Source organism: Penicillium bovifimosum, assembly GCF_028826915.1.
Source record: "Penicillium bovifimosum strain IBT 22155 chromosome Unknown utg000001l_segment0_segment0, whole genome shotgun sequence".
Taxonomy (NCBI): domain Eukaryota; kingdom Fungi; phylum Ascomycota; class Eurotiomycetes; order Eurotiales; family Aspergillaceae; genus Penicillium; species Penicillium bovifimosum.
The window spans coordinates 342,920-365,938 of record NW_026622710.1 but is presented as its reverse complement, the minus strand read 5'-3'; the positions used below and the strand labels follow the sequence as shown (position 1 = coordinate 365,938).

Sequence of the window (23,019 nt, the reverse complement as noted above, 5' to 3'; positions counted from 1 at the left end):
CTTAAAGCGGCTGCAGATTGTTGTAGGCGACTAGGCGTCAATCTCTTGTTGAAATGCCCTATAATCTTCGTCCTTTTGTAGTGTGACGATAATCGAGCTGGGAACTTGGGAAGCACAGACTTTGTATTGTGTTCAAGCTCTAGAGAGGTGTGAAATATTAGTGGTCGGCTGGTCTCTTCTGATGAACATCCAGTAACTTGAGTCACATTTGAAGGTTCCATGCTAGGCAATAGTTTCTCCATTATGGAGGTAGAGTGGTTCATCGGGAAGAGAGCTGGAGAGTCAAAGAAAGGGACTATGTCAGGTGACAACATCACGGGATAGTTATGCCTTTGAGCTTATCCACACCAACATGTTACATGACTGGTCTTCCAACAAAATACAAAGACTCCTGATTGTGCAATGCCGCCAATTGCAGGCACGCGATCAGGAGCATATCAAACGTAGGACTCACTGTAGGAGGGCTTTAGGTACGGGTCAATCAAAGTGACATGATCTTGAATGGTACGAAGGCACTGTAATAGCTGTAATATCAAATAAATGGGTAGAATTTATTGAGCTACCTAACGTTTGTCATGTAGGTACAGATCTCCTGAGAGTAGAGGCACCGGCAGAAAGGGACGTGAAGGGAAAGCAGGCTTCCGCAGACGAAAACACCTCAGCAATCCTGGAATACAGCATCCATATGAAGGACCAAAGAATGTGACTCGATGAAGGTCACTTTTATTGCTGGTTTGACCGTGATGGGTTGATATGTAGACCGTGATGGACCAGGCGCTTCGTGAGACCATATCTGGTGGAAAGTTGCATGAGAACCAGATTTGAGATTTGAGGATACAATTTATCGGTGAGACTTGCAGCGTGGTTGTAACTGCAGTCAGGGTGCACGGAGGCAGGGCGGATGATAGGAAGGCCACGGGGCATGTCCCCAAGATGATGATCAACACGTGGGTAACCATCAAGAGATGGTCTGTCTGGGTGGCATTGAGCAAACCCGTAAAGGTGAAGATGAAAAGGTTCAAGATCCATATTGATAGATGGGTTGCATGGTCAAGATGAAGCAGAGATGAAAGAACCAAGGAGCCAAAGAGCCGTTGCTGGGCATGGTAGCCAGCAGATAGTCACGATAATGGTCCAAGTATTGGAAGGCCCATGAGTGCGAATGATCGATGTTTTGACTTGTTATCAAAATGTAGACATTCTTTGGAGGCAGCACAACCAATATTGACTGGCTGCTAGAATGCAGAGGGCCCTCAGAAGGAGGACGATGATGCTCCTTGGTGGTTTGTCGCAGGTAGTCAGGACGGTAGGGCCCAAGATTGAAGCTTCTTGTTTAACGGTGTGAATCACTCGCAGTGGATGCGGATGCCAGAGGGCTTGTTGGTCAATGACGTTGGTAGTGAGTGGCTAGGAAGACCACGTCGAAAAGGTTCGGGGTGGGATAAGATGTGGTCGGTCAATGGGTGTGGTGATGGTAAGGATATGGTGAGAAGGCGGTTGATGAGCAGGTCCAGAAGGAATTCCCATTTCGAGAACAGGTGGATGATGGAAGGCCAGAGTGGACAGGCTCGTTTGTTGTGGTGGTCAATTGTAGATGACAGTTAGGAAGGCGATGAACGAATGCGTTGATTGCAATAATAAGTTTCTGATGGATAAGGGTAGATGGAGAAGCCAGGATAGACAGGTAGATGGGAGGTTGATTTCAGTAGTGGACGATCATAGATAATATTTTGGGGCCTGAAAGGCCGGTTGGTGGATTGTGGTCAATGGCGGTGCTTGGAGACGAAGTAGAAGACAAGAAGGATATGATAAGAGGCATGGTAGACAACATGTGGAAAGAGTTGATGTTACGGCGGGCATAAGAGCCAAGATCAGAAGGTCAATTGATGGATAAGCGGGTTGCGTTCAGTAGCAGATGGTCGAGGAATATTGATGTGAAGGCGAAATTGGAGGGCCAGTGGGGTAAGATGGCGAGGGGGTTTGAGCGCAGGCAGAGCTGACGGCGAAAATGGTTGTTGATGATGGATGAGAAGATGGAGACAGTTGGTGGTTGACTGCAAGGCGAAATTGGGAAGGCCTCAGTAGGAGCAGTGGACTGAGTGAAGCAGGTTACCCTATCCAGCCTCCCGATTGTCCTGAAGCCAAAGAGGCCCGCCACGGTAAGGCTAGATATGGATGAGTGACATAGATGAGCTCACGTGGGAGAGCTAGGATGGGCGAGTGTGGGTGAGTGGTACAACCTACCTATATACAGCCTCCCGATTGTCCTGAGGCCGTGAGGCCCGCCACGGTGAGACTGAAGATAGGTGGATGGAGGTTCCGAGGTGGTGCAGTGGTTGTAGTTGCGGTTGCTATATCCAGTATCCCGATTGTCCTGAAGCCGTGAGGCCCGCCACGGTGAGACTGAACATGGGTGGGTGGAGGTGGTGGTGCGGACGTGGTTGCTATATCCAGTCTCCCGATTGTCCTGAAGCCGAAGCCCGCCACGGTGAGACTGAACATAGGTGGATGGGGGTTCCGAGGTGGTGCAGTGGTTTCGGTTGCGGTTGCTATATCCAGTCTCCCAGTTGTCCTGAAGCCGTGAGGCCCGCCGCGGTGAGACTGAATATAGGTGAGTGGTAGTACCACATCTAGCCTCCCGATTGTCCTGAGGCTGAAGCCCGCCACGGTGAGACTGGATGTGGCTGGGTGAAAGCAACACGAGGGTATGTGTGGATGGTGCCAGAGGATGGATGGTGCCTGAGATTGTGTGGTACCTGAAGGAGGATGGTAATAAGAAAAGAGGAAGAGATGTGTAGGAGGAAAAGAAAAAAAGAGAGAAGAAGAGGAGGAGGGGGTATTTATACCCTTCCTCTGGCTGAACTGAACGAGAAGGAGCGTGTATGGTTCCTTCCCTTTTCACGGCGGATCCAAAATGTCTATGGAACATGGAAACCACCATACAGTACCTATTGATCAGGCAGCTCCAAGGCCTAAATATTCACCAAGAGGCAGATCGCAGGCCCATTAGGAGCTTGACATCGTGAAGTTGTTGAATCTACGTGATATTGGGACGAAAGGTAACTTGTTTGGAACTGATATACAATCCCACTACTAGACTCAAGTTCAGGATCGTAGGCAAGCAACGGTATGCTTATCCAGGTCCTCACAGTGGACGATCAAAGCTAGTACCAAAGGTGACATAGTATTGGGATCAAACCCGAATACGCATGCAGCTTAAGCCTTTAAGGCCATAAGCAGAGGCGAGGAACTTAGGAAGTAGCCTGCCGCCTCCGTGCGCCATCTGTTGAGAAAAATGCTATGGAGAGCAGTTGGTCCATCAGATGATCAGAGGGATCAGGGACTTTCAGACTCAGAGGGAGGACTGAGGAGTGGTCACGTGGTGAGCACATACACTCTCTGACTCTCCAATACTAAATACCCTGGCATGGGTGGCTGGGTTCTTTCCCTTTCTGGAATTGGAATTCTGCCACCGCCCTGTCCTCCCGGGTATAAGTATCTCCTCCTCCGTCCACTCTTCCTCTTCCTTTCTTTTCTTCTTCATACTTACCTTGTTTGGGTGGCCGCGATCAAGAAGGCGGTTCACCACAGTTTGGTCCCTGCATTGCACATCGCGGCGGAACAGGCTGTTCAATGGCCTGCGGGTCATTGACAGGCGTATTCTTTGGCACCCCTCATCCACTCTGTGGACTTTTTCTTTTCATCAATCCTCGAGCCAGCGGCACGAGATTGGAGAAGAGGAATTTTGTACCTCATCTAACACTACACATTTCTATGTCGGCATGGACTAGTAATGAATTTGTGAGCTATTTACACGCACTTCACGTTTCTCTCCCCCTAAGGGGTCGTGATGTATGTCAATCAGCCCAGCATGGCCTTATAGGAAAACTAAGGAATAAACATCGCTGCGTCTCGTCACAAAACGACCCCCTTTGGAGAAGGAAGATGTGTTGTGTAGATAGCTCACAAATGCCATGTTCCATAGTCCATAACTGCTACCTAAAATTGACTGGCGCTTCATGCTCCCCCTTTTGTTTACGACTCCTTAGTGTAATGAGCAACATCCGTTAAGGCCTGTCACTTTGTCTCAACAAGCCATATCCAACCTGAACATACTACCACAATAAGAACACTCTCTACGCGCATCACAGCAGTCCATATTCGCTAAATACTTTCTGAATACATTCAGCCCATGTCACGCCGAGACTCGAGCCTGGAGAGATTCAAGATATCTCCCAAGTCACGTACGTCCGACACAACGAGGCTAACATGACTACATACGAAATCAATATTCTCAAGCTGCACAAATCCTATTGAGTGCTTGCTCATTACTAGGTATTCCGAGGAAACGCGAGTTCCAAGACGCGTGTTTCGGGAGCTTCCCGCCAACTGGCGATCCTCCAGCCAACTGGCAAGCTTTCTGCCAACTGGTCAATATGCAAGAGTCAAGACCCTTCTCTCTCCTCCTGCAGCACTTCCTAAACTGGGTTCAAACATCCATGGGCAGAATAAGATAACTAAATTTAAAATGTTTTCCAATGAGACTGGAAATGCTGATTGTTCTCATCGCCATCAGGATATGCAGTTAGTAAAGTCGCCCACCAAGCTCAACTTATTCCGGCTTGCTACCGATGCACCTCTCTTAGACATACACTACCTATGCTTGACATGTGGCCATCTTTGAGCGACCTGAAAGGTACCTACTGATGTCTTCGTATGAATGCAGGCTAAGTTGAAAATTACAGACTGGCAAATAATGGTCGAATGACATTGTCATGGCCCTCATGGGCGATCGTCCGAAGAAAAGATTCAATTGACTATCTACACCAACAATACAGAACAGAACAAAAACCAGACCCAGACGGCCTGAGCCTCTACCGCCATTCTCCCGTTTCGTATGGGTTCTCAGGGGCGCGGGGCTGCCGATCGGAGTTGGGCACGGCGCCAGTCTGTCGCCCCTGGGCCTGCAGCTGGGCCACCTGGCCCTGGAGTGCCTCGATCTCGGGACGCAGGTCCCAGATGTGGCCAGCTTGATTTCCAAGGGTCTGTCAGAACGTCGCCCACAAAGCTCGCCGAGAGATGGGGAAGCTCTATGTCCTCAGCCGGGTTCAGGATACCCTCGGCGGGATTCACGATGGCTGTGGCCGGGGTCGTGGTGCTAATCGCACTTGAATCTGCTGGCGTTGGAGCTCGCGCATGCGCAGCTCGCAAGGCTTGCGAGTTTGCGCCTCTGCAAGATTTGTGCCACTTCAAGAGCAACACCGATGATGACCCTGGCCAGATTTTCCATGTGGCCCTTCTCGCTTACTCGCTTATATTCCACGGGCCGTACTGCTGCATCATCAGTAATGGCAGTTCAGGGCGAGGATTCTCGGGAAGCGACGGCTCAGTTTTTATGAGTCCGCTTTTCAGATACTCGATATATCTGGCGTCGCAGGAGGCAAGCGTGAGATATATTGACCGTTTGGCTTGCGACACAACCAGGCGTCTATAGAAGCTGGTCAGAATCTTTATCCCGGTAATAACATTTCATCGAACTTACCGAGGCGGGGGGGCGCTTTCGCTTGTTCCGGACGTCATGCATTAGCCATGCAATCATCTCGCCCGTCTCTTGCCAGAGCACCTCCGGTCGCCTTTTATGGCTCCGAGCGTTTGGCTTGACCTCGGCGATTGCGAAGACTTGGCCGTTCTTCGCCCTCAAGCAGCCATCCGTGCGTGCAGTCATTTGGTTATCACCAAAGACTACTGGTCTACTGCGTCAAATGGTGAGAGCGCCCCGATGGCCTGAGCCGGGTTCAGGGTGACCTCGGGGTTCGCGGTGGTTGTTGCCTGGGCCGTGGCGCTCAAGGTGGGAGCTGCTGGTGCCGGAGCTCGCGACGCACGCGGCTTTTTAGCGGACAGGCCCACTCCATAGGAAAGGCGCACTGGAGTGCGCGGTACAGGTCATAGAGGCGGGACACCGCCTCCTCCCTCGGCCGCTGGCTGGCCAGCACAGGGAGCCCACCCAAGGCGTCGCCCATCTGCTTCTTGAGCAGCTTCTGGGCTCTGGGGTTCCGGAGCAAAAGGTCAGGATGGACCTTCTTTGCGGCAAATTCTGCCTGCACTCGGCCGTGGATCTCGCGGATCCACGCGACCACTTCCTCTTTTGCGCCTTGTTCATGGATACCGAGGTTGCCCCAGTACTCCTCCACGGCTCGGGGGTCCATGGGTTCATTCCCTTCCGGAATCGGTGGGCCATTGCGCCTGTGGTATTCGCAGATGTTGGACACATATTTCCAGGATCGACAATCCCAGAGAGACGGAATGGCTCGCGAGCTTCACACCTTGGAGTGGCTTTGGACCCTTTGGTTGCTGTAATGAACGGACCCTGCGCAGACTCCGAGAGGCTCACGATCAGAGTCACTGGATTATCGTGGCTGGTCCAACTGCGGGTGTCGCGCTAAGAGAGTGAAAGTCAGCTTCTGTAACTAGCGAGACATGCTCGAGACTCGGGAAGGACATACTGCTTGGTTCATCGCGGGATGACGCGACGCGGCTTCGAAGGTGATAAATGCATCTTCCCTCGAATTTGTTCGGTTACCATCACGAGAACACCGTGAGGCTCAGGTAGGAGGACCTGACAAGCCCGAGGCTCATCTATACTGGCAGAATATGCCCCATATGGGAAGGTGGGCATAGAATGACTCGTGCCCGGTTTCAGTGTTGGAGGAATGAAAAGAGAGGAGATTGGAAACTTTGAAGGGAGATGAGGAAGAAGAAAGGAGAAGGAAAGTAAACAGTCATAGGCGACATATATAACTTCATTTTAGGTCGCGTGACTGCGTGAGATGCTCCGATGAATTTTCCTTTCCGTTACAATCATATGACAGCGACCTTGAGTGCGAGATTGGTCTCTCATGTCTGCGTACGGAGTAGGTTAATCTGCTAACGTATATAGAACCATGCCATTATGTCGGTAGTCGTAGATAATGCCCCCTCTTCTTACATAGACTACAGAATCATACGTACCTCTTCCTATCGAACAGACACTCCTGTCAACGAATGATAATATAGGCAATCACATCGAGCACGTGCCATCCTCTATGAACAAGTCCCCGTTCAAAGCTTTGTTTGAAGAATCCATCGGCGTTCGAGAGCGACCTAGTCCTTCATGTATCTGTATCTGCTGAACAGGTCGTCTGCGTTGCCAGAATTGACGCTGCGTTCCCAGCGTGGTTCACTGCTTCCAGATCGACAATGACGATACGATCATGGCAAACTAGAAGTTGCACGGATTCTCATCATTATACTCGGCTTTGCATTCCCACAGAGCATACAATGCTTCCTCAGGATGAGTTTCGATTGTCTTCTCATTCATGCCAACTTCAGCAGCTTCGTACAGAGTCATCCAGTCCACATCAGAGAGACAAAGCTCGCGGCGGCCACAGAAAGATCTTTGGCCAAGAACAGTTGGAATCACGGTTCCTTGAAGCGACTGCAGATTGTTGTTACGTTCATACGTTGTAGGCGTCAATCTCTTGCTGAAATGCGCTAGTATCTTCGTTCTTTTCTGGTTTGACGATAAGCGAGGGAACTTGGTAGTTAAGCACGAAGTTTGTATTGTGTTCAAGCTCTAGAATATGAAATATTAGCGGTCTCTTGACTCTCTTCTGATGAACAGCCGGTAAGTTGAGTCACATTTGAAGTTTCTTCCATGCCAGGCAAGAGTTTCTCCATTATGGAGGTAGAGTGGTTCATTGCAAAGAGAGCTGGAGGATCAAAGAAAGCACGGACTATGTCAGGTGACAACAACAATACGGGATTTATTGACGGGATAGTTATAACTTATGCCTTTGAGCTTACCCACCCGACCAACATGTTAGTGTTACATGACTGATCTGCGAACAAAATACAAACACTCCTGATTGTGCAATTCGCCAATTCCTTTTCCAGGGAATCCAGGCACGCGATCAGGAGCATATCAAAAGTAGGATTCACAGTAGGAGGGGTTTAGGTATGGGTCAATAAAAGTGACATGATCTTGAATGGTACGAAGGCACTGTAATAGCTGTAGTATCGAATAAATGGGGAGAATCCATTGAGCTACCTAAAGTTTGTTATGTAGGCACAGATCTCCTGAGAGTAGAGGCACCGACAGAAAGGGACGTGAAGGGAAAGAAGGCTTCCGCAGACGAAAACACCTCGGCAATCTTGGAATAGAGCATCCGTATGAAGAACAAAAGAATGTGACTCGATGAAGGTCACTTTCATTGCTGGTTTGACCGTGATGGGTTGATATGTAGACCGTGATGGGTTGATATGTAGACCGTGATGGGCCAGGCGCTTCGTGAGACCATATCTGGTGGAAAGTTGCATGAGAACCAGATTTGAGATTTGAGGATACGATTTATCCGTGAGACTTGCAGCGTGGTGGTAATTGCAGTCATGATGCACGGAGGCAGGGCGGATGATAAAAGCCCACGTGTGTAACTATCAAGAGATGGTCTGTCTGGGTGGCATGGAGCAAACCCGCACAAATGAAGATGAAAAGGCTCAAGGTCCATATTGATAGATGGGTTGCATGGTCAAGATAAAGCAGAGATGCAAGAATCAAGCAGCCAAAGAGCCGTTGCTGGGCATGCTAGCCAGCAGATAGTCACGATAATGGTCCAAGTATTGGGAGGCCCATAAGTGCGGATGATCCATGTTTCAACTGGCTATCAGAATGTAGGGATTCTTTAGTGGCAGCACAACCAATATTGACTGGCGGCTAGAATGCAGAGGGCCCCAGGAGGAGGTGAATGATGCTTCTTGGTGCTTCGTCGCAGGTGGTCAGGATGGTAGGGCCGAAGCTTGAAGCTTCTTGTTGTTGATGCGGATGCCAGAGGGCTTGTTGGTCAATGACGTTGGTAGTGAGCGAGGAAGGCCAAGTCGAAAAGGTCCGTAGGTGAATAAGATGTGGGCGGTCAATGGTGGGTGGTGATGGTAAGGATATGGTGAAAAGGCGGTTGATGAACAGGTCAAGAGGGAATTCCCATTTCGAGAACAGAGTGGATGATTAAAGGCCGGAGTGGACAGGCTCGTTTGTTGTGGTGGTGAGTTGTATGTGACAGTTAGGAAGGCCATGAACGAATGCGTCGATTGCAATATTGAGTTGCTGATGGATAAGGGTAGATGGAGAAGCCAGGATAGGCACGTAGATGGGAGGTTGGTTTCAGTTGTGGACGGTGATAGATGATACTTTGAGGCCTGAAAGGCCGGTTGGTGGACGGTGGTCAATTGCGGTGGTTGAAGAAGATGACAGGAAGGGTATGGTAAGATGCATAGTAGACAGCATGCTGAGAGAGTTCATGTTACGGTGGGTGTAAGAGCCCAGATCGGAAGGTCAATTGATTGATAAGCGGACTGCATTCGGTAGCAGATGGTCGAGGATTAATGATGTGAAGGCGAAACTGAAGGGCCAGTGGAGTAAGATGGCAAGAGGGTTTGGGCGCAGGCAGAGGGGACAGTGAAAATGTTTGTTGCTTATCGGTGAGATGATGGAGACAGTTGATGGTTTTTGGAAAGGCTAAGAAGGTCTGAAGACCTTGTGGAGGATTGTCTTGATGGAGAGTGGAACATAGTCCACAGACAGTGGAAATGGTTGACGGTTGATGGGAAGGCGAATTTGGGAAGGCCTCAGTAGGAGCAGTGGACTGAGTGCAGCAGGTTACCCAATCCAGACTTCCGATTGCCCTGAAGCCAAAGCGGCCCGCCACGGCAAGGCTGGATATAGGTGAGTGGATATGGTCAAGTGCAGTGGATGTTGTTGCTATGCCCAGTCTCCCGATTGTCCTGAAGCCGAAGCCCGCCACGGTGAGACTGGACATAGGTGGGTGGGGGTTCCGAGCCCGTGGTGCAGTGGTTGTAGTTGCGGTTGCTATATCCAGTCTCCCGATTGTCCTGAAGCTGTAAGGCCCGCCACGGTGAGACTGAATATAGGTAAGTGGATGATGTCAAATGAATCTCGCTGTGGCTTGGTGGTTGCGGGTGCTATATCAAATCTCCCGATTGTCCAGAAGCCGTGAGGCCCGCCACGGTGAGATTGATATAGGTGGGTGGAGGTGGTGGAGTAGTTGCGGTTGCGATTGCGATTGCGATTGCTATATTTGCTATATCCAGTCTCCCAATTGTCCTGAGGCCGAAGCCCGCCACGGTGGGACTGAACATAGGGTGGATGGAGGTTGTGGAGTAGTTGCGGTTGCCGTGAGGTGGTTGTAGCTTCTATAGTCAGTCTCCCGATTGTCCTGAAGCCGTGAGGCCCGCCACGGTGAGACTGAATATAGGTGAGTGGTAGTACCATATCTAGCCTCCCGATTGTCCTGAGGCTGAAGCCCGCCACGGTGAGACTGGATGTGGTTGAGTGAAAGCAACTTGAGGGTATGTGTAGATGGTGCCAGAGGATGGATGGTGCCTGAGATTGTGCGGTACCTGAGGTAGGATGGTAATGATGAACAGAGGAAGAGATGTGTAGAAGGAAAAGAAGAAAAAGAGAGAAGAAGAGGAGGAGGGGGTATTTATACCCTTCCTCTGGCTGAACTGAATGAGAAAGAGCGTGAGTTGTTCCTTCCTTGTTTGGAAAGCAGTTCTTCTTGAATGAGAAGGAACGTGGATGGTTCCTTCCCTTTCCACTGCGGATTCAAAACACGTGTATGGAACATGGGGACCACCGGGCATATAGTCTTGATCAGGCAGCTTCAAGGCCTACCTAAATATTGCACCCAGAGGCAGCTCGCAGGCCCATTAGAAGCTTGACATGTGACATGGCCAAGTTGTTGAATCTATGATATTGGGACGATGGGCAACTTGTTTGGAACTGATATACAACCCCACAAGACTCAAGTTCAGGATCGCTGCTATACATGGAGAGCAGTCGGTTTATAAGAGGAGAAAGCTAGGTAGTGAGCACGTACACTCTCCAATACTGTGTATCCTGGCGTGGGTGCCGAGTTCCAACCCGCGTTTCGCGAGCTTCCCGCCAACTGGCGAGCCTGCAGCCAACTGGCAAACCTCCAGCCCAACTGGGAAGCCTAGTTAGTTCCATCAGTCAATCTTCTTACCACTGCCATGGCGAGCTAGACCCGGACCCGTATATACATATTCTGTGTGTGGATTCCGTCTTTATAGTCAAAACGCAGAATACCTCGGCTACTTTAAATATAGAAGCAGAATCCTCTTCTCCAATGGAACAATTCCACAACCCTCCATCCCCAACCTGCTTACAAATCCCCTGCCATCCCCGACATTGAAAAGCCTAGCAAAAGAAAAGTACAAGAAATCCTCCAATTCTTCCTATCTTCCAATCTGACATCTTTCTCTCCGAATCTTGACAAAAGATTAAAGAATCAAGATGACACACTTCCAAATCCAAATAATCTCCGACACCATCTGTCCCGTAAGTACCCCATACAAACCCAATCTCCAGATCTATACCCAATCCCTCTCTCCAAACCCCAGCCCCTTCTACGGTTCTACCCATTAATCAATATAACTAACCCCAAAAGTGGTGCTACGTCGGCTACCGCCGCCTCTCACGAGCAATAACAACCCACCAAACCAAGTTTCCCACCGACACATTCAGCCTCCACTGGAAAGCCTTCTACCTCAACCCCGCAGGGGCAGAGTATCCAGGCGCGAACAAAGCCGAGCTGTACGCAGCAAGGTTTGGCGCAGAGCGCATGAAAGCCATCTTCTCACGGCTATCTGCTGTCGGTGAGGAGGAGGGGATTAAGTTTAGTTTCGGTGGGAATACGGGGTCTACGCGGGATTCGCATCGGTTACTTTGGTTTGCTGGGAAGCTGGAGGCTGAGGGTGCTAAGGAGGGGAGTCAGGGGACTGGGGTGATTGGGGGATTGCAGAGTCGGGTTGCGGAGCAGTTGTTCAAAGCTTATTTTGAGGAGGAGAAGAACATTACTGATTTGAAGGTGCTTTTGGAGGCCGGAGTTGGGGCTGGGTTGGAGAGGGATGTGGTGAAGAAGGTGTTGGATGAGGATGTTGGTGCTGAGGAGGTTGATTTGGAGGCGAAGACGGCGGCTCAGAGGTTGGTTTCGGGGGTGCCTTATATCTCCGTGCAGGGGAGATATCATGTTGAAGGCGCTGAGGAGCCTGAGGCCTTTTTGGAGATTTTTGGGAAGATCAAGGCAGCAGAGCAGTAAGATCGTCACGGAGATTACAATGTACTAGCCTACTTCATTGAACATTGGAGATTCAGAGTGGAATTGTTATTCGCTAGTCCTAAGGTCGTCTGTAACGGACAAAACTAGTCTGACGACAAGAGCATCGATTTTTCCATTATGATGCACTTGTGCGTCAAAGTGATATGATCGGTAAACATGGAGTATTGCAGTGGATACGGGTGGGTTTCCACTACCAAACCATGTACAGAGTTGGCGAACGTCATGGAAGTGCAAAGATTAAACGCCTGCCATGCAACGGGCGTCTGGGACATCCACGATAAAATAAACAAAAGGCAGGAAGTGCAGTGGAGAGAAAAAATGGCGTAAAGGATGTCGAGATGCAGGTGGAAGAAACTCATGGGACGAATCAGCACTGAAGAGGGCGAAGGGGAACGAAAATGCCAGTGTGATTGTTGCGATGGTGCAGATGACTAGGCCCTCAAACCTAGCCGAACCGCGCCACAAAAGAAGTCATAATAATCGTAGGAAGAAGGCGCATGCAGTAAGCAGCCTATTTGACCTGATGCAGTTCGTAATCGGGAAGGTAATCGAACCATTCCGTCTCGGGGTTGTAGCGGTATGCCTTGAACTCCACACCGTACGGCTTAGGCTCAAGCATGTACAGCACACCCATCGGGACATCGAGATCGGCAACCTCGTCACGCTTCAGACCCCGGAAATAGGCCAGGAGCACACGAGCAACGGATCGGTGTCCAACCAGGAGCACATGGTCGGTAGTACGCTCTACCTCGACGATGACGGTGCGTGATCGGTTGATAATGTCGAGGTAGCTTTCTCCGCCCGGTCCGGGATATCGGTAGAAGAGTTTATGCTTCTTGCGATGAGCATATTCCTCGGGGAACTGCTCTTGGATCTCTTTGTATGTCATGCCTTCCATTTTACCGGAATGAATCTCATCCAACATCCTCATCTGCTTGATATCGTAGTCATCTTCGTTGAAAAATTCGGTGGTTTGAACCGAGCGCTGCATCATCGAAGACCAGACACAGAAGTTACGCGGACCCTCCCGCGGAATGTAAGATGGGTTGGGGGGTGTGCTGTCACCAGGTCGGGGTGGGAAGTGTTGCAAAAGGTGTTTCTGGCGCTGATAGGACTCCCATTGTTGCCTTTGGTGATCGACAAACTTAGCCAACGCCTTGGCGTATCTTATTCCGTTCTCACTGAGATCGGAGTCGCCGCCGATGCGGCCCGCGACATCGTCCATGCTTTCGCCGTGACGCGTGATCCAGATCTGGCGAGGAGAAAGATTGAAATTGAGCAGATAGTAAACTACCTGAGAAGCAAGGAAGCCATGCGTCTGATGTGCGACAACTTTGCGGCCGACATCAATCATCTGGATGTAGGCCATGCGATGCTTCTCCTCATATTCACCGAGAGGCACGTAGGACTTTTCGTAGAGAGCAACACGTTTCTTGAAATCTGCAAGTGCATCGGCTGGGTCCTGACCTTTGTAGTCGGGACCAGAAAGTTTCAGGCGCATGTTGGCCTCGAGCAACTCTTGATCCACGCAGCTGCTTTCCAGGAACAAAATATTGAGTTCCGGGCCAGCGCGAGCGCGAATGTGGTCCACGATCGCCTTGCGGCGTTCCATAGTGCTGTTGGTAGCATCGAGAATACCGATGCTGCCGCCATCCTCCAAGATGTATTCAAGCAGTTCATCGAGAGTATCCAGCGCAACCTGCTCTCTCATCTTAACAGCCCGTTGGTTTTGCGGATCAAAGAAATTGGCAGTTTGCTCCATTGGTTCAGGCGAAGCTTCGTTGATAGCTTCTTCATCCGCACGAGACTGGGCAGGGCCTGCATCAGTCGAGGGCTCAATAATACTTCCATTCTGAGAGAGCTGTTCGTTGGGCTCGTTACCATTCACCAGGATCTTGGCGGGCATGACCGGAGGCGGCAGTGGTGCCTCGTTCGGAGGGGAGGCATCGGACGGTTTTAGATTGCTACCAACGCTGACACTCAATCGGCGCACAGAGTCGACCAGATCACTGTGAACAGCACTCGATTTCCGGTCCTGGTGGCCAAGCGGGGCAGGTGACGGTGACTTCCCAGCGGCGACACGACGACGCTGTCCAACGTTGAAAATCTCTGTGTCATGTTGAAGCCAGTTCAGATAGCGAGCTAGCTTCTTCGTAATGTAACTCTTGCCTCGGGCCGGGAGACCGACCATGACAATGACGAGCTTTGCGCCGACATCGCGCTGGGCAATACGGCCATCCGGGGAGACCTTGGACTTGGTCAGTCCGGGGATATCGAGAGTGGTTGCTCGCACCCGGCTTGGGGTGCCAGCAGTGCTCGTGCTGCGGAAATAATATCAGCCATATAGTTCGCCAAGCGCCACAAGTCCAGATGAACCAGAGGATGGGGTCCGGGGGAAGGCTGCATGATCAATTCCAGCCGTCGACCTGCATCCGGAACTGCATCATGCCGATCATAGCCTTCTGATAGGCCCAAGTAGATGAAGCATCGAGAAAAAGAAAGATCCAAAGGGTCTAGACAAAGGAGACAACTTACATCTGTGGAGACGGGGGTGCGGTAGAAATCGGAGTGTCTGTCAAGGCGGTTCCGACTCCGCCCTTAGGCGGGAGTGAAGATTTGTGGGAATCGGAATGCAGGTCATTACCTAGCGCTCGGTTGACCACAGTCTTCGGAGGATGCCTGGGAGTTCCTTCTTTACCCGATCCCGATCCATCCCCATTAGAGATCCCGTTGGGTCGATTGATACTGTTCCTTTGATCACCCGGTGCAAGGCCGGGTGATGCCGCCGACGTCATTGCCGACCGGGCGATGTTGGAATGTGAATCCATCCAGCGAGGTTTGTGGTCTTGAAATAAGAAGATATGGTTTCGCTCACGGAGCTTGTCGATGGGGGAATAGGTGTGAGGACTTGGACGAACTCGACGAAGCAAAAGCGATGTTGCTGGACAGCTGGAGGAGGAAAAAGAAGTTGTGTGGAGGGTTGGATGAGTCAACCGGGAAACGTCACCAACTTGGAGAACTTGAGAGAGAGTCGAAACACAGAGAGCAGATTAACTGTGAGAATTCCAAGAGATTCGAAGAGATTCAAAGAAACTCGAGGAATTGCGGGAAGTTTTATCTTTTCTCTTCGCACTGATATTTATTGGAGGTTTTTGTTCCAAGCATGTGTATCATGTGTACGGAGTACTCCGTACATTCAGCGCTAAGGATATCACGGAAGCACAGGAACTATTAACATGGGAATCTTATAAGTTGAAATGCTCTGGAATGATGAAATCACGCAGCTGTAGGGGCACTTAGTCCCCTGAGTGGATCTATGGCTTAATGATCGCCCAGATATGATGTCAAAGATCTATCAGCATGAGGGAAGAACTGAGCTGGTGAGCTGGTAGGATATGTGCGATGATATGTGAAGATTGTTATATTGACCAAATTGAGACAGGATCAAAGTGCTTTATACACTCGACCGGCAATTTACGTCTCGATGCATCTGTCCTATCTCTAACGGAGAATGCTTGGCGACAGCAAACAGCGAAACACACCGATGGAACAAGTGTATGTACAGTCTTACCCCCTGTGGCCTTGATCATTCTTGCAATCTCTCGGTAATCCGCCGAAATATCACAATCGTAGACACCCCCACCGTCGTCTTTGCAGGCCGTGGGCGGGATGGATGAGAATCCTGCCAGTTGATTGCTGCGATTGCAGGTATGACCAGCCCAACAAATGCATACTGCGGTATAGACAGTACAATACTGCATACCTTAGATTTAGAATCCATCTCAGCCTCCTAGTGGAGGCCCACCTTGTATGACCTGCATCTCACCCGCTCGGGCTGATCTTATCTTCCCACGGAGCAGACTCGGCTTCCTTGGCAGCTCCAGGCCCTCAACACAATTGATCTCCGACCAGCTGTAGGGGTCCGTTGCCGCACAGACTGATCTCCGCTGCCGTAGCCATGTCCCGTGGTCTGGCGAGTCCTTGGCGCTTGGCGGTAACGCAGGGGGTATCACCAGATATGATATCTACTGCGTAGAAGGTAAACCTCTAGGGATGGTGGATACGGTGTGAATGGATGGTCCACGCAGAATGTTCCTTATCAGTTGTTCAGGTTCAAGGTCAAGCCAATCAAGCATGCGTATGCCGCCACGCTCAGTGCTGTCAAGACCAACACGGCATTCCCACTGGTGCGAAACTTATGTCGGTGTATCCCATCGTCCCCTACTTCGGAGAAGAATTGCTTGTTTCCCTGCGAGCGGCGGAATAGTCCGATAATGAGGACACCGGTGCCGTAGATGGCGAACAGAGCCCCGATACTATAGAACTCGGCGGTGAAGATCTTGAGCACGACGAGGGCGAAGGAGAACTGGGACAAGGCGGTTCGGACGTAGGCACCCTCGAAGGTTCGTTGGGCGGCGCGTACCTCAACGATTTCATCCGAGGTTAGAACGGCCGAGCGAGCCCGGTGCATTCGCAGGCGATAACGATCCCCTGCGCGACGCTGAGACAGTTAGATTATGAGGTGGGACAGAGGTAAGGAATCCGTAGATGAGGAAGCTCTCAAAGATAACACACCTCAAACATGACTATGGATGGGAATGACGTTCGAGTAGGATAATATCCGAACTGCGAAGTCAGGAGTCGAATTTCATTGGGGAGTGGAAGAGGTTGGCTCGTTGAGGGGGAAACGATGCGGGTGACACCGTCCTCTCACTCCTCAGACACCTCACGTGGAACGGCCGATATGGCCTTTGGAGTATTCAGACGTCAACTTTTGTATAGCTTCAAATGTCCACTATGTCCCAATTGATGAATATAATTTACATATTCAGGTCCCCGTTGACTCCAATTATTCCACCAATAACACGTAGCCAATTCCAATTTCTTCGGTCGGCAATCGAAAACCCCCCAACGAGGAAAAAAGCGGCCGCCGACTTCCCCCACACTCTCCAACCTGATGTAGTTGGATCACCTCTCGCACCGTCTTTATATTTTATTTTCTTTCTTTCACTACTGCTATTCCTACGCCGACCTCTACAGGCACTTGTCTCAACTCCATTTCCACTAGCGCCTCGAGCATGGCGAAGGTATTCGATGCGACAGAAGGTATTGCTTCTCCGCACTCTCCGTGGCCCCCCACGCGGGATGTTTCGCTGATTGAAGAAATAGTCGCAAAACACAACACTCGTGAGAGCTGTTGGGTGATTCTATACGGCAAGGTCTACGATGTAAGGCCCTATTCTATCGTTTTGCATTGCGCATAACCCCCTCGGTAGCCGGTACTGACTCTTAGCTAGGTCACCGACTTCCTGGGCAGCCACCCTGGCGGTGCGATGATCATCCTGCAACTCGCGGGTCGGGATGCCACGGAGGAGTACGATCCAATTCACCCGCCAGGCATTCTGGAGGAGGAACTGAAGCCCGAGGCATGTTTGGGAACGGTCGATGTTAGCACATTACCGAAGAAGGAGGCTCCCTCCGATCCCCAGCACGAGGATGAGGGACCACCGCCTATGGAGAACCTACTCAACTTGGATGAGATTGAAGAAGTGGCTACTAAGCAAATAAGCAAGAAGGCTTGGGCATACTACTACTCCGCATCCGACGACAAAGCCAGCAAGCACTTCAACACTCAAGTTTACCGTTCCATTCTCCTACGACCTCGGGTTTTTGTGGACTGCACAAACTGCGATCTGGATACAGAGGTGCTCGGCCATAAAATACAGACGCCCATCTATGTCGCTCCAGCAGCCATGGCACGTCTAGGCCACCCGTCCGGTGAGGCCGGCATTGCAGAAGCATGCCGTAGCTTCGGGGCTGTGCAGATCATTTCCAACAACGCTTCCATGACCCCTGAGCAGATCGTGAAAGATGCCGCACCAGATCAGGTCTTTGGTTGGCAGCTTTATGTGCAAGTTGACCGCAAGAAGAGCGAGGCGATGCTTGCCCGCATCAACAAGCTCAAAGCGATCAAGTTCATTGTTCTCACTCTCGACGCCCCGGTTCCAGGGAAACGAGAGGATGACGAGCGTATGGGCATGACCGGACGGACGGCCGCTGTAACAAGCGGCGTGAAAGCCGCCGAGCGCTCAGCAGACGACACGCCCAACCCTACCGAAGGGTCTGGCGGTGTCGGCCAGCAATTGTTCGCAGGCACCGACCCCTCCTTGACGTGGACGAAGACTTTGGCTTGGCTCACTACACAGACGGATTTGCCGATTGTCTTGAAGGGTCTGCAGACCCACGAAGATGCATATCTCGCCTCGCTGCACGCACCTCAGGTCAGGGGTATTATCCTCTCTAATCACGGAGGACGTGCCATGGACACTGCTCCGCCGGCCGTTCATACTCTCTTGGAGATTCGGAAATACTGCCCGGAGGTCTTTGACAAGATCGAGGTGTACGTGGATGGAGGTATCCGTCGCGGCACAGATGCGGTCAAGGCACTCTGCTTGGGTGCAAAGGCAGTTGGCCTGGGACGTCCGGCTCTGTGGGGCTTAGCAGCGGGTGGAGTTGAGGGTGTTCGTCGAACCTTGCAGAGTAAGTTGATGTTCGTCTAGGCTGGGAATATTGCTGACTTTTTAGTCCTGAACGACGAAATGAAGACATGTATGCGACTGCTTGGAGTGGAGCGGGTTGAACAATTGGGGCTCCAACATGTAAGTGTCTTCCCACATGTTCCTCTAGACCCTTTACTAAATCTTCCAGATCAACACCCGCGTTACGGAACAACAGATCTACGATGGTCCTGGCGGTCTTGAACCTTTACGGCGCGCATTCCGGGCGAGACTTTAGAAGTAATTACTTACTGCGTATATATACTCCCGTGTCGAATGCATTCCGATTTCACTTTCTCCATAACGTATCCACTCGCAACAGCGCCACCCTCCAACTCCACTCTCCAGCAAAAAAGTCACAAAAGCACAAAAAATAGTTTCCCTGGGAATCGAACCCAGAACCTTTCCGGAACACTTGCTTGAAGCAATTGTTAACGGAAAATCATAACCGCTAGACCAGGAAACTGTTTGATGTCTGAGGTTGGCGTATAAGAATATAAGACTAAAAGTACAATCCCTGCTGTAGACCCCTGCAGCCTGCTGCATATAAAAGGCTAACTAGAAAACAGCTTATGCTGTCAATTTCACTCTTCTAGAATATTTGCAATGGACAGAGGCTGAAAGTGACTATCTGGTCTTCCCTAACCCGAGTAAGCTATAGCTTATGTCCTGAGCGGGGTTCAATTGAGTAGATGTGATCAACATATCGGCTTACTCTTAAACTTCTCTCCCAAGCTATTCCTCGACCTTTATATATCCCTGCTATCCTCACTCGAAATGGCTGAGAATATCCTAAAATGTTTTCCCCACACAACCAGCCCATTCATCGCCAGCGCGCCGATGTTTGGATTCTCCGACGCCGGCCTAGCTACAGCTGTCACCAAGGCCGGGGGATTCGGTATATCTGACCGACCTGACTACATATAGTATACCTAATCTAACAATCAAGTAGGATTCATCGGGGGAGGCTTCCTCTTCCAGACCGGGTCTAGTCAACTCACAGCACTCGATACTCAATTGACAAATGCCCGCTCTATCCTCGGTTTGACTGATGAGCAACCATTGCCACTTGGTGTCGGACTAATCACATTCCAGCCAGACGGGTTAATTGAGAATGTCATTCCCATCCTCCAGAAGCACCGGGTCGCAGCTATTTGGCTGTCCTTTCCCCAGGCTGAGGCTGACCATCTTCCCATCATTCGAGCCATTCGACAAACTCAAAGGGTCTCTGGGTGGGAAACGAGGATATTCTCCCAGGTAGGGAATATTGCCGCTGCAAAGGAAGCAATCCAGCAAAAGGTAGATGGCCTAGTCATCCAGGGAACGGATGCAGGTGGACATCAGTGGGCTCAGGGCGCTAGTCTGATCTCCCTTTTGCCCGAGGTACGAGACCTTCTATTAGAGACTGGGAACACAACTACTGCTGTTCTGGCAGCTGGTGGTATTGTTGATGGAAGGGGCTGTGTTGCTGCCCTCGGACTTGGTTAGTGGTATCTATCATATCTTCACCTTTAGCTGTTTCCAGTTGACTAACAAAGACAAGGCGCCGATGGTATTGTCATGGGCACTCGGGTAGATCTCACTCCTTCAAGATACACATCCTTTCTAACAGGTTATAGTTCGTTGCAACCTCAGAATGCCCCGCGCCATCTGAGATAAAGCAGACCATTCTATCGACTACCGATGGCGGAGTTTCAACCGTTAAGACCACCAGACACGATGTGTTCCAGTCAACCGATGTCTTCCCGCGCCGGTATGATGGCAGGGCTGTTGTGGGGATGAATTACCGTGACTCGGAAGAAGGTGTGTCTGACGAAGAGATCATCCGACGACACAACGAGGCCAGAGCGGCTGGCGATGATCGGAGGCGGACGGTGTGGGCGTGAGTATCGGTTCTGTCTCTCTCGGGAATCGCTATATTAACCTTGACTTTTATTAGGGGTACAAGTGTTGGAAGTATCAAGGCAGTGGTCCCTGTTGAAGATCTCATCAAGACCACTCAGCAGGAGGTCAGGGCGATACTCGAGCGAGTGAAGGCAGGACTTTAGGCTGCGGCTCCAACTCGATGTCTCGAGCTTTTGCTATCGAGTCCATGACTAGGTTACAGGTCAACCATACCTGAGGTTGTGCGTAATGTACGGGCCTATGTGCATTGGATATACTCCGTACCGTGAATATATATTTGTAGCTAAGAGTTATGGAAGAACCATCCATGTAGAATGGCAATCTTGACCAAAACAAAGAAAATCAATTCAATATTCAAATAGACACAAAGGAATAATTTGTCCCTTGATATTGGAGACGTTGACATTTCAAGATCGTCAAGCGCTGTCAACACCCCAAACCTTCGATCCCCCTCCCTTCCCCCTCTCCTCCCACTTCACACTCAACCCTCGATTCCACCTCAATTTGCATATTCTGCCCTCGTGTCACCCGCAGTCAGCTTCCAAGATTCACGGGCGTCTTTGGTCAGCCTTGAAGTCGGGACCTTGTTCCCTTCTGAGCTGCCCGCGATTTAATTCGCGATTTCCTGTCCGCACGCATACAACGAAGCTTGAATATTCGCCATTTACCCAGAAGAGCCTGTATTCTACCGATTCCACCCCCATTACGCACATAAAAATCGATATAACCCCCAGCGATCAATCCGACATGAACCGGTCAACGCCGTCGCCGAGTCTCGTCTCCAAAGCTTCGCCTGGCTCGAAACCCTCCCCCTCGCCGACCGCAGGTACAAAGCGCAAAAGAAACGGGGTCAAATATTACGCCGTCAAGGCAGGCCATAAACCAGGCATATACTATGGTTGGGATGAGTGTCTGGCTCAAGTAACGGGGTTCAAGGGAGCAATCTGTGAGTGCGCTCTCCACGCGGCTCCAATAGAACGCGCCATTACGACCAACAACTGACACTTACTTCCTTTCCAGTTCAATCGTTCCCCTCGCAAGAAGAAGCAAGCGCGTTTTTGAAAGGCATCAAACCACCAGCAGGCGCATCGCAGAGCTCGGAGAATACGCGATACTACGGAATACAACGGGGCCGGGTAACTGGAGTATATACGGATTGGACAAAGGCACAGGAACAGATCCGTGGGTTCCCGCGACCTCGATATCGCAAGTTCGGCACCCGCGAAGAGGCAGAAGCGTTCGTCCGAGAGGGACAGGCTCAACCTCCAGCTGGGTTCGGCACGCCATCTGAACCTCCCGGGACCACGATTGAAAGACCAAAGGATGAAGACGGAGTTGAATATGAGCCAGGCGACGGCCCATTGCCGGCTGGAGCTGAGGATGGGTTTGATCCGAATGTCATTCTCGACCCAGCCACTGGTAAGGTGGTGTACAAGACCGTCTCGCAGATGACGGCGACGAAAACACAATCAACCGGTATCCCGGGGATGCTGAGGATATACACCGATGGGAGTTCATTACAGAATGGCACCCCATGGGCGTCGGCCGGGGTCGGGGTATACTTTGGACCTGGCGATTCAAGGTTCGTACATTGCCTTATGCTACTGTGTATTATGGACTATTCTAACCTCGATCTATCCTAGCAGAAATGTCTCGGAGCCACTGATGGGTAATCGTCAGACCAACCAGCGCGCCGAGTTGACAGCCATCCTCCGAGCGATTGATATTGCCCCTCGACACCGAGATGTGACCATAGTCTCCGACAGCAAATATGCAATTAACTGCGTTACTGACTGGTTTGTCAACTGGCGTCGCAACAATTGGATGACGCGCGACAACAAGCCAGTTGAGAATCGAGATCTGATTGAGTCGATCTTGGTCAAGATCGAGGAACGCATCGATCTCAAGGTCAAGACCAAGTTTGAGTGGGTTAAAGGCCACAATAAAGATGCAGGCAACGAACAGGCCGACAAATTAGCAGTCGCTGGAGCCCAAGCTGGTGTGGCTGCCAGGTTCGAGTTACAGAGTATTTTGGACGATATGGACAATGAACGGGAGGAACGGGAGAGGGAACTGGAAGAGGAGGAGGAAGAGGAAGAGGAAATCTAGTCATGTTCTGTACAGGAGGGAGGATCAAATACTTCAATACAGCTATGATATGAAAAACTATCGATTGTAGATATGAGAATAGAACAGAAAGCGGTGTGGAGTTAGTGTGGAGTGAGAATAAGCTTGTTTTCTTTCATACGATGATTGCCTGTACAGTCTCCAAGCCAAGATCCAAGCCAAGATCCAAGCCAAGATCCAACTTCAAGTAGATACTGATCGACTTGATCTGATATCTAACTCTACGGACTGACAGA

The 23,019-nt window shown here is 50.7% G+C and overlaps 10 protein-coding genes across 10 annotated transcripts; 4 read left to right on the top strand and 6 right to left on the bottom strand.

The window, feature by feature from the left end:
* Positions 1-4,874: 4,874 nt before the first annotated feature.
* Positions 4,875-5,290, bottom strand: N7515_000150 (uncharacterized protein; the record flags this gene model as incomplete). Its single annotated transcript, XM_056660894.1, is given in 3 exon segments — positions 4,875-5,045; positions 5,065-5,158; positions 5,169-5,290. 3 exon segments carry the CDS (start codon positions 5,288-5,290, stop codon positions 4,875-4,877), a joined length of 387 nt encoding a protein of 128 aa, XP_056526060.1.
* A 14-nt stretch (positions 5,291-5,304) lies between these two features.
* N7515_000149 (uncharacterized protein) lies at positions 5,305-5,725 on the bottom strand (the record flags this gene model as incomplete). Its single annotated transcript, XM_056660893.1, has 2 exons — positions 5,305-5,508; positions 5,543-5,725. 2 exons carry the CDS (start codon positions 5,723-5,725, stop codon positions 5,305-5,307), a joined length of 387 nt encoding a protein of 128 aa, XP_056526059.1.
* Positions 5,726-5,843: 118 nt separating this feature from the next.
* N7515_000148 (uncharacterized protein) lies at positions 5,844-6,206 on the bottom strand (the record flags this gene model as incomplete). Its single annotated transcript, XM_056660892.1, has 1 exon — positions 5,844-6,206. The coding sequence occupies one exon, from the start codon at positions 6,204-6,206 to the stop codon at positions 5,844-5,846; it is 363 nt and encodes a 120-aa protein (XP_056526058.1).
* A 1,052-nt stretch (positions 6,207-7,258) lies between these two features.
* N7515_000147 (uncharacterized protein) lies at positions 7,259-7,716 on the bottom strand (the record flags this gene model as incomplete). Its single annotated transcript, XM_056660891.1, has 3 exons — positions 7,259-7,474; positions 7,500-7,610; positions 7,678-7,716. The coding sequence occupies 3 exons, from the start codon at positions 7,714-7,716 to the stop codon at positions 7,259-7,261; spliced, it is 366 nt and encodes a 121-aa protein (XP_056526057.1).
* A 3,652-nt stretch (positions 7,717-11,368) lies between these two features.
* Positions 11,369-12,173, top strand: N7515_000146 (DsbA family oxidoreductase; the record flags this gene model as incomplete). The annotated part of the gene is made up of 2 exons (XM_056660890.1): positions 11,369-11,413; positions 11,523-12,173. The coding sequence occupies 2 exons, from the start codon at positions 11,369-11,371 to the stop codon at positions 12,171-12,173; spliced, it is 696 nt and encodes a 231-aa protein (XP_056526056.1).
* Positions 12,174-12,705: 532 nt separating this feature from the next.
* N7515_000145 (6-phosphofructo-2-kinase PFK26) lies at positions 12,706-15,022 on the bottom strand (the record flags this gene model as incomplete). The annotated part of the gene is made up of 2 exons (XM_056660889.1): positions 12,706-14,515; positions 14,730-15,022. 2 exons carry the CDS (start codon positions 15,020-15,022, stop codon positions 12,706-12,708), a joined length of 2,103 nt encoding a protein of 700 aa, XP_056526055.1.
* A 1,271-nt stretch (positions 15,023-16,293) lies between these two features.
* On the bottom strand, positions 16,294-16,778 carry N7515_000144 (uncharacterized protein; the record flags this gene model as incomplete). The annotated part of the gene is made up of 2 exons (XM_056660888.1): positions 16,294-16,695; positions 16,770-16,778. 2 exons carry the CDS (start codon positions 16,776-16,778, stop codon positions 16,294-16,296), a joined length of 411 nt encoding a protein of 136 aa, XP_056526054.1.
* Positions 16,779-17,272: 494 nt separating this feature from the next.
* On the top strand, positions 17,273-18,989 carry N7515_000143 (FMN-dependent alpha-hydroxy acid dehydrogenase; the record flags this gene model as incomplete). The annotated part of the gene is made up of 4 exons (XM_056660887.1): positions 17,273-17,422; positions 17,492-18,734; positions 18,780-18,853; positions 18,903-18,989. The coding sequence occupies 4 exons, from the start codon at positions 17,273-17,275 to the stop codon at positions 18,987-18,989; spliced, it is 1,554 nt and encodes a 517-aa protein (XP_056526053.1).
* A 539-nt stretch (positions 18,990-19,528) lies between these two features.
* N7515_000142 (nitronate monooxygenase) lies at positions 19,529-20,799 on the top strand (the record flags this gene model as incomplete). Its single annotated transcript, XM_056660886.1, has 5 exons — positions 19,529-19,649; positions 19,704-20,234; positions 20,295-20,323; positions 20,371-20,633; positions 20,691-20,799. The coding sequence occupies 5 exons, from the start codon at positions 19,529-19,531 to the stop codon at positions 20,797-20,799; spliced, it is 1,053 nt and encodes a 350-aa protein (XP_056526052.1).
* Positions 20,800-21,403: 604 nt separating this feature from the next.
* Positions 21,404-22,765, top strand: N7515_000141 (RNA-DNA hybrid ribonuclease; the record flags this gene model as incomplete). The annotated part of the gene is made up of 3 exons (XM_056660885.1): positions 21,404-21,602; positions 21,677-22,238; positions 22,303-22,765. The coding sequence occupies 3 exons, from the start codon at positions 21,404-21,406 to the stop codon at positions 22,763-22,765; spliced, it is 1,224 nt and encodes a 407-aa protein (XP_056526051.1).
* Positions 22,766-23,019: the final 254 nt, after the last annotated feature.